General features: G+C 51.4%; 2 protein-coding genes across 7 annotated transcripts in view; both read right to left on the bottom strand.

The window, feature by feature from the left end:
• Window positions 1-7,298, bottom strand: part of NUP210L (nucleoporin 210 like) — a 22,317-nt gene extending 15,019 nt beyond the window's left edge. The window contains 13 exon segments of the mRNA XM_031557614.1: window positions 217-415; window positions 842-997; window positions 1,424-1,561; window positions 2,714-2,854; window positions 3,191-3,297; window positions 4,018-4,086; window positions 4,523-4,681; window positions 5,105-5,237; window positions 5,397-5,547; window positions 5,923-6,016; window positions 6,188-6,319; window positions 6,566-6,702; window positions 7,084-7,298. Of these exon segments, the coding sequence (XP_031413474.1) occupies window positions 217-415; window positions 842-997; window positions 1,424-1,561; window positions 2,714-2,854; window positions 3,191-3,297; window positions 4,018-4,086; window positions 4,523-4,681; window positions 5,105-5,237; window positions 5,397-5,547; window positions 5,923-6,016; window positions 6,188-6,319; window positions 6,566-6,702; window positions 7,084-7,241 (1,774 nt within the window). The 5' untranslated portion in view covers window positions 7,242-7,298.
• Window positions 7,299-7,464: 166 nt separating this feature from the next.
• TPM3 (tropomyosin 3) overlaps window positions 7,465-9,221 on the bottom strand; it is a 16,067-nt gene continuing 14,310 nt past the window's right edge. For 4 of the 6 annotated variants that reach the window (XM_003204184.4, XM_010727271.3, XM_010727272.2 and 1 more), the window contains one exon: window positions 7,465-8,501. In XM_003204184.4, coding sequence (XP_003204232.1) covers window positions 8,419-8,501 — 83 coding nt within the window. In that variant the 3' untranslated portion in view covers window positions 7,465-8,418. Of the gene's footprint in view, window positions 8,502-9,039; window positions 9,163-9,221 lie in introns of all 6 variants that reach the window. The other 2 variants (XM_010727270.3, XM_010727269.3) reach the window with 1 other exon arrangement.

The following is a 9,221-nucleotide window of genomic DNA, read 5'->3' as shown; positions in this document are numbered from 1 at the left end:
ATCTCTGTGCTCCTCTGGACCCTCTCCAACAGCTCCCTGTCTCTCTCGCCCTGGGTGCCCCAGCCCTGGGCGCAGTGCTGCAGATGGGGCCTCACAAGAGCACAGAAATGGTTCAACCCCATCAGAGCCTCAGACTTCATTAACAGCTGACAAATCCCCACAAATTATACAAAGCACACTTATGAGAACAAGCATTTTGGAGCTAACCCATCATACCTCCTTCTGCAAGGACAAACACTCCTCTCTTTTCCATGCTTATCTCCAAAGGTAAGAGGGAGCAGTCAGTGAAAGCAATGTACTCCTTTGTTTCCCTGCGTGTGAAGTAAGCCTGGAGAGGAGCTAGCAGAGTGTGCCCCACCTCCACATCTGCATGCAGCGGCATCAGTTCCAGCTTTGCCAGAGGTTCCACAAACACCTGCATGAGCAGAGCACCAGGAAACAGCATGAGAGCAGAAAATCACCGCAGCGTGACAGCATGGCTGCGAGCAGGAAACAGCCCGAGTCAAAAGATGGGAAACAGACCGATGGTATCTTTGCTTACAAACTCTGATAGTTCTTACATGATGCTAAACGGGCTGTAAAATCAATTCAACAGCTAAATAGTGCTGCATAAAGAAGCACCTGATACTCAAGATGTAAGAAATACTAAGATCCAAGTCCAGTAAACTGGAAACAGTCCCACTGACAGAAAGCTGCAAGAAAAGCCTGCAGAAAACCAAGCCCAGCTCTTCTGAACAACAAACACACTTTGACCTTCAAGCAGAAGCTTTCAGTTTCTAAGCCTGGACGAGATGGCAATTCAGAACAATGAACAGCCCAGAAAAAATAATAAAAGACTTTCCTGTATTCCTGCATAATGAAGGGGGTTCTGTGCATCTCTGGCCTGAACCGTGCAGTGCCCCTGGGCCAGGCCTCCGCTCACCACTCCTTTTATGGTGACTGTGGCCACAGTTTGATTGGAAGAAATCCAGGAGAAATTGCCACTGCCTCCTTCCACCTGTAAGAACAGAAAGGAAAGGGGAGTGCCATAAAGTACAACAGCGTCCTGGCAACAGGAGAGGGGGAAAACAACCTTGTGTTCCTGGGTTTGCTATGGAACAGCATCAAAGGACATTTCTGTTGCTCTTATGCTTAGGCAACGCTTTCAACAGCTCAAACCTGCAGTGATGTTTAATGATGTACAGCCAAGTAAACAGCAAACGAAAGGGGAGCGAAGAACAAAGCGACAAAGCAGCACAGGGGAAGAAAAAGGAAAGGCAAAGGGAGGGATGAGCACTGGGGCCAGGAACGTGGCATTTCACGTGGGCTTATCAGGGAGAAATGGATGTTGTGGAGGGAGCCAGGCAGATTCCAGTGGGAACAGAACCGTGGGGCTCCCAGAACAAGGAGCCATCACAGCTTCCCAAACCACGCTCGACTTCACCTGGAGCTGGTGCTGATACAGCACTCCTGCGGGGTGCCACGGGAACGCAAGGAGAGGACAGGACAGCCTGATGGGCTGGAACATCTTCACCTCCTGCTCACGGCTGATCACCGTGGGGAAGGGAGCAGCAGAGCCATCCTGCAAACACGGGGACAGAAGGAAATGCCCTTTCCATCAGAGCAGCTTAGCAGCCGAAAGACAAACCGATGGTCTTACAGCGAATGCAGCCCCAACGCAGAATCCCCACAGAAAAGATTGGTGCTGATTGCCACGACCACAAGCTTAAAAAATACAAGCCTGGAATCAATTGTTTCTTTGGGGGATTGTGATCCAAACAACTGCACTGCGATGCGTCCGTTTGCCCCCGAAACACTTTGCTTTGTATGAAGTTAAAGGCAGGAATCTGTGGCTGTGTTTAAATTGTTTCCTTCACGCGTTTAATTCACATTCCCAGGTGCTGAGGCCAATTGGCACAGCGTGCATTGCTACGAAACACATCAGCTCTGACAACTGCATCTCATCCTCTCACAGAGGACGATCCCTGAGCACCTGGGGAGCTCTGGAAGCTGCATGTGGGAATGCTGCTGACCACACGTGCTCTGCAAGGTGACGTGCTGTGCGCAGCTCACTGAGAGCTGCAGCTGCTCCAACAGCAGCAGAGAAGGTGCAAGAATCCCTGGTGTCATCCAGCTTCCCAAGCTTTCCTTTCTAACTGCCTGGTTTCTCACTTTTCTAAGGGTCAGTTTTTCCCTCTCGGATGCTCCCAGCTCAGAAGCTGCTGAAGGAGTTGTATACAAAGACGTTGTGGGGAGTAACTTGTTCTAGCAGGACAAATATAGCACAGCTCCAATCACTGAGCAGCTCATTTCACGTGGATGTGAGCAGTGTTAGGACACAACCCAAGGGACTGAAAAAACATCCTGAAGAAAAGTCTGAAGAGTCTACAAACAGGAGGGGAGGCAGCTCTTGGGAAGGGGAGATGAGAGCAGGACGAGGGGAATGGCTGGAAGTGGAGGGAGGGCAGCTTTCAGCTGGCTGTCAGGGGGAAGTTGTTTGCTGGGAGAGTGGGGAGGTGCTGGAACAGCTGCCCAGAGAGGCTGTGGATCCCCGTCCATCCCTGGAGGTGTTGGAGGGCAGCAAGGATGGGGCCCTGGGCAGCCTGGGCTGCTGTGAGAGTGGAGGTTGGTGGCTCTGCATTGGTGTGGGGTTGGAGCTTCGTGATCCTTGAGTCCCTTCCAACCCAAACCGTTCTGTCACTCTGCGAAAATCACAACCATCCTTATCTCTTACCTGCTGAAGGACAGAAACCAGCTCAGCTCTTATCCCTGTGGTGCCACCTTTTAGGACTCGAACTACGTGGTAAGAGCCGTTAGGAGACGACGTCAGCTCCTCAAAATGCTCCTTAGAAAAGTGGTGAGTTATCCTGAGGTTCTGCAAACGGACAAAAATCAGTCAACACTGCACCCCCTCCAAGGAAAACCAGATTCATTCCACACAAACACCCACGGGACTGCGCAGTCCTGGAGAGGTCTGTAACACAGGTGAGACTGAAATGTGAGTGGAAATCTGTGCAACAGAGACTGAAGGAGACTGAGGTGACAAAAGCAACAGCTTCTCCTGCTCCCTAATCCCCTCACTAGTCCTGAATATCCCTGCTAGATATTCAATCCACTTGGAATGCTGCGTTCATTCCACGCTCTCCATGAAGCAGCACAACTCACCACAGCACCCCAGGCAGCCACGCGTTGCTAACAGCCATTTACTCACATCAGATAAATAAACCTTAGTGCTGTCTCTATCGTAAACCTCAACAGTGACGGCGTACCGCCGCTGCACCTCCAGCACCCATCTGTCTCCTGGATAGACACTGAAACCTGCAATAGGAAACACGTGTTGCTCCCGGAGCCACAATCAGCAGCAACCAACAGAGAAATAAATGCCTGCTATCTTTTATTAAGAACTTTGATACCAGAGTTGTTTTTCTATCTGCAGGATAACCAAACGATTCCTAACTTGGTTTAGGAACTGTAAGTTTGTACTCCATTTTGTGCTTGATATGGGATGTTGGTTTTTGTAACCAACGTCTTTCTGCTGCCAAAAAGCAGAGATTTTAGCACAGAACGAGGAATGTCAGCCACAGCACTTGGAGGCACCGAAACTTTCTGGATGAGAAGCGGTGACTGAAGCAGAAAGGCGCTCATTATTCAGCCCCCAAAGTATCCGCTGTCGTGTAAAAACAAATTCCTGAATCCAAGCACGCTCTAACCAAAATATATATTTCAGCAAGCAGCACAAAAATGGCACGGAAGGCAATCGTGGCACATTCTTTCCAAGCTCTGAGCCCCATTGCCTGCTGCTGATCTTCAGCTTAGTTAATTGCTGTGACTTAGAAAGCAGCCCATCAGACGGAGCAAAGCCAACTTCAGGTTTCAGATCAGTGCACTTGGAAAGATGCCATCTGCTCCGGCCTTAAGTTTCAGATGCCTGCTGGCAATAGAACGAAGGCACTGATACATTAAATACGTTCCTGATCAGAGAAAAAAACCAAACAACGATGTGAGAGTTTTACAATCAAGCTCCTGCTCTCTCGTTACCTAAAAATCCAGCTTCTACCACATGGATGGTGCTGTTAGGCAGCCCAGATGCAGCTCGCATGTGAACGTCTTGATTCTTGTATAGGAATTCTGTTGAGTTTTTTTATCCTGAAGGAGCGTGGTCACCTTTAGTGAGCTGTAAAACTGGAAGGGTTTAAATACAGAGCAACCGAGGGTGTGGAGTTTGATGTAATTTTCACCTTCTGTTGCCATCAGCGGGGTTGCATTTTGTAATTGGGTGGAGGAGCCCTTGTGAAAAGGGAAAGGAGGAAGGAAGAGAACTGGGAAGGAGAGCAGTGGGGAGCACCGAGCTGAGGGGAAGGAGGAGGCACACAGGAATCCCCTCCAACAAAGCTCAAGCACTCAGAGCAACTCCGAAGCAAACCCAAAGCATCCCTCCTGCCTTTACAACCTCTTTCACTGCCAATCTGTGACCATAAATCAGGGAGACCACGCTTGGCAGAGTGCACAGCTGCCCAGCAGCACAGAATACAGCCCAGGATACTTCTATGGACCACCACCAGGCTGCTCTGCCCCAGCTGCACGGCTCGCACGGCGGCAGTCCTCCCCTCCAGGCTGGCCACAGGCAGGAGCTCAGAGCCCCCAGGAGCAGCGACTTGATCCCGAAGCTCCAGCTCGTAATGCTCCAGAGGAAATTCCAGCTCTGCAAAAAGGTTTTTTTGAAGAAAAAAAAAACTGCAGTGATTTTATAACCACCTCCGCTCTCCTACGAAGCATTCTCTTTCAGCAGGCACGAATGCAAGGACCAAACAGTAACGGCAGCACTCCATCAGCCTAAACACGTAATTAGCTGTTGTTTCTCCACGCTGGCAGCATTAGTTCAGCGCTCAGGAGCCGACACTCGAGCTCTGCAAGCATCAGCGTGCCATGGAAATCAATTCACACCCACCCTGCCACCATTCCCCATCTCCACAGGGTGCTGCATTCCAGCACAAGGCCCCAGCAGTCAGGCACTCACAACCAACTTGGTCTCTAGGCTCAGAAAACCACAACGTATCCACGCGCTGAGTCAGAAAGCTCAGGTGAAAACCGGGCTCAACGCTACGGTGCTAGGAGAATAATTTACCTGTCATCTTCCCCCGTACAACTTTTGCAACTCTGTATTTTATAAGTGCTCCAACCAGGAGGTGAACGTCATGAGCAGGGATCAGCACTATGTTCTCCAGAACCAGCAGGCGTACCACAGCAGCAGCCACTTTCTAATGGGAAATCAGAAGGCTGCCGTTACCCACAGCCACGAAAGCCAAAGCCAGGAAAAATGACAAAGAAATGCATATTTTCCATGCAGCTTGCCTTAAACAGAGGTTTGGATTGTGTTTTTTCCTATCAAGAAAGGGAAAATGGTGCTGATTATTCACCTTGTAGGTCGATTCGTGTATTCGGACTCTTACAACCGCTGCTCCAGTCGTGATTCCTGACACCAGGATTCTGTCTCCTTGTTTTTCTGCTCTTTCCAGCTCAACAATGTGGTTTGGTGGGGAATAGTCAGCTTCTGAGTATTTTAAAATCCTGACAAGAAAACAAAGTAACCTTTGCTGCCATCTCCATGACCATTTTGGATTCACTAAGGCAGACAGGCTCGTGTGCCATGAGTCGATCATCGTGTGCCACGTTGATCAAGAAGAAATCATTAGCAGGGAATTGTGGAAAAAAGCAGGTAGGAAACACGCCTGGAAGTCTCCAATCACACCCCCAGTTTGAAGCAGAGGAACCTCAAACTTAAGCTGGATTCCTTGGGATCATCTCTGACAGAGATTTAAAACTGCCCAAGGATGAAGTTAACTTAACCCAATCCGTGTGAATTCCTTTTGCTTTCTCACCCTAGGAGCATCCCAAGATGAAAGCAAGCGCTAAACATTCCCTCATACTTTTTGTCACAGTCACCTTATTTTGTCTGACAATTCTACACTGTCCACATCCTCATCCTTTGCGACGCTCCACTCAAAAACCATTCCTGACAAGCTACTGAACGTGTTTCCTGGAAACAGAAATGAAAATTCACATAAAGGGGGAAACTCATGCACTCTTGCTAGCTGACACAGTAAAATCAAACCTCCTTTCCTTCTAAACACGAAGGCAACAAGCAGCATTTATTTCTCAGAGCACAGCTTTGGCGTGGTACTGGGAGAGCCCTTCTCACAAGCCGTACCTTTGACATCCAGGGCTCTCACTGCCAACTCCAGGGGAGAATCCTCCACGTAGATCTCCCGAGTTCGGGACAGAATTTCAATGCTGTTGATCACATCAACCATCACATCACAGCGGAGCGTGTGGCCGGTGACTGCAGCAAGGGAACAAACAGCGCTTCGTTCAGCCCCTACAGGTTCCTATTGAGTCAACAGCTGCAAAAAGCTCTGCTAGTGAGAATAATCAATAGCTGCTTTCTCATCCTGCGGAACCTGGCTGAGGTGTTACCACTAATCACAGCTTGATTTCAGCAATAAAAATGCACAACATCGTACACTTCCATACAAGCCCTAAATCCCGCATCACCTCCCATCTCACGAGCCTCTGTTCTTCCACCCACCGTGTTCCTCAGCTATCACAGTGCTGCTCAGCCTGGTGGGCTGTGCGGACTGAGCAGACAGCAGGGCTTTCTGGGAGCATGCAGAACCATCCTCATACACGGGCTCAGCTGTGACAACACTGTCATGCATAGAACGCCTGAAAGACACAAAGACATTTTCTTCTCTGCTTACATGTCTATCTTTACAGCTGTCAGAGCACTGGGCTCCTCACTGCCCTTCTGGGCAGACCATGGGCCTCTGCTGGGCAGGGCACAGACCTCTGTGAGGCAGATCATAGGCTTCCATTGGGCAGACCATGGGCCTCTGTCAGGCAGGCCACTGACCTCCACCGTGCAGGACACAGATCCTGTCAGGCAGGCCATGGGCCTCTGTCTGGCAGCCACACAGCACGGCCATGGCCACTATCACACATGAAGCCCTCGATCCAGGCTCCCATCTCCTCACTGCACCCCGAACCCCTCCATCCCCACACACCTTTCCACCCCCCCACCCCCTTCAGCACTGCTCCCTCCCTCACCAGGAGTAGCAGCCCCCCTCGGCCTCCAGCATGAAAGGCACCCTCATCTCCCGGCTGAAGGGCAGCAACACAATGGGCACATTAAGCTTAGAGGCGCAAGAAGGCACCACGACGAACAGAACGAGAGCGAGAAGGGAAAAGCGCCGAGCCCGCCGCATCCTGTCAGCGAAGCAAAATGGCGCCGCTCGCTGAGCGCTCTTCCCGCCTTCCTGCAGGCGTTGCTCTGCGCGTGCGCGTTGGGACAACGCGCACCTGGCATCCGCTGACTGCGCGTGCGCGATGCCCCGCCCTCGCAGCGCGCCAATTCACCTCAGAGCCCGTGGCCGCGCCTCCCCCCCCCCCCCAGCCCTCCTTGACACCGAACAGAGCGAGGCGACACGGTGTGGAGAGATCGCTTTTTATTTCAAAAGACAGTAAGACAAGTTCTCAATTTAGTATCAAAACACTCGACACGGTTCTTTTGTTTGTTTTTTTCCTCCAGATTGGCCCCGTAACCGCGATGAGCACATAGCAACGGCCCAGCCTGCCTGCGCTCGGCCTCACAGACACCACAGGATGAGATTTGGGAGTTCTGCAGGCCCGGAGGGAAAGGCCTCTGCCTGGGGAGGCAGAACTGCTTGGAGAAAACCAGGACTGAAGCTGTCAGGCCGAGCCCAGGGATGAGGGGCAAAGCACTGAGTGAAGGCAGAGCCATCCCTGGGCATCGGGAGCCACGGCTGTGTGGAACTCATGAGAAAGGAAAGGGAAACAGTGGGGAAGGAAAAGGGAACAACCACCAACCCAACAGCTTGAGCTGGTTGGAGAACAAGGGGAAAAATTAAAAACCAAAAAACAAAAAACCAAAAAACTGCTTTTGCTCAAATTGCTTCTCCACAGAGTTACCTTAAAGCTGAGAAATGGAACTGCTCGTTTGGCAAACAGCTCTCAGAGCAAAGCGTGCCCAGCCCAGCCCCACTCCCACCTCCTCTCCCCCAAAGTGGGCTCAAATGGGTTAACACCAAAATTAAAGCCCAGAGCTTTGTTTGTAGCTCACCAGCATCACTTATTTGGAATGTTTACAATGGTTGCTACAAAAAAAAAAAAAAGGAAAAAGAAGGTAGTTACAAAATGTGTACATCTCAAACATGCTCCCCCGACATTATTGCATCGTTTATTTCCCTTAATAACGCTGTGTGAAGCTCTGCCCAACCCGGTGACCTCTAACCCCGAGGTGAAGAAGCAGAGCTGCATTCGGGCAAGTTGGCAACAGAAAGGAAACGGAGCCCAAGGGTTAGAGGGCAGCGGGGGCTGGGCTGACCCCGGGCGCTGTGTGGCAGAGGCAGCAGCGGGGCTCCATTACATCTCATTCAGGTCTAGCAGGGTCTGGTCCAGCATTCGTTGCGTGCAGAGATGCTCCTCTTTGGTGGATTTCAGTTTATCTGGCAGGAAGCAAGAGGCAGAGTTACGAGTCAGCTTCAGGCAACGGAGAGACCTCGGCCAAAGAAGCTCACGCTAGCCCCTTCCCAGCATTCTCAAACCGTGGGTGCCTGGCTGGTTGCAGTGAGCAGCTCTGGAGTTACCTGTGTCTTTGCAGCCCTCGTTTCTCGCACCGCTGCTGCTCCGCAGGACGCACTTTGAGCTAGTGCTGTAGGCAGCATTGTGCATGCAGGTGCCTCAAACCGCAGCTAGCTTCCCCCAGGGCTTCAACACTTCAGACAGCAGGCCCCCGTGGCCCAGCAAGCCGCCCAAGAGCAACTTAAGGATTAAACACGTTTAAGAAACCAGCCCCTAGGATTACAACCGATCGTGCCCCCCCAGCACAGGATAGAGATGCCAAGCTGGCCACCAGGACCATTGCTACCTAGCAGCAGGGAGCAGACAACCAAGGAGAGTGGGAAGAGCAGGCAGTGAGCAAGTAGGAGCAGGGTGCTGCAGCTCTGCCCAAGGCTCCGGGCAGCTCGCACAGTCGGTTCTCACATTGTCTTTAAGCCAGGAGGAGAGCTCAGCTCGGCAACTAGCACTCTAGGTGCGCTTTACTCCATAGGTGAGCCCACCCATACCACTGAAGAAATCCACGCGTCGGGACACCGGGTAGACACGCTGTTGGAAGATGTCCTTTAGGAACAGGCAGGTGCTCAAAGCTGCTCCCCACCTCCCGG

This window comes from Meleagris gallopavo, unplaced genomic scaffold, assembly GCF_000146605.3.
Source record: "Meleagris gallopavo isolate NT-WF06-2002-E0010 breed Aviagen turkey brand Nicholas breeding stock unplaced genomic scaffold, Turkey_5.1 ChrUn_random_7180001879934, whole genome shotgun sequence".
NCBI classification, from domain to species: Eukaryota; Metazoa; Chordata; class Aves; order Galliformes; family Phasianidae; genus Meleagris; species Meleagris gallopavo.
The sequence above is the reverse complement of the archived record's forward strand: the minus strand, read 5'-3'. Positions and strand labels throughout refer to the sequence as shown.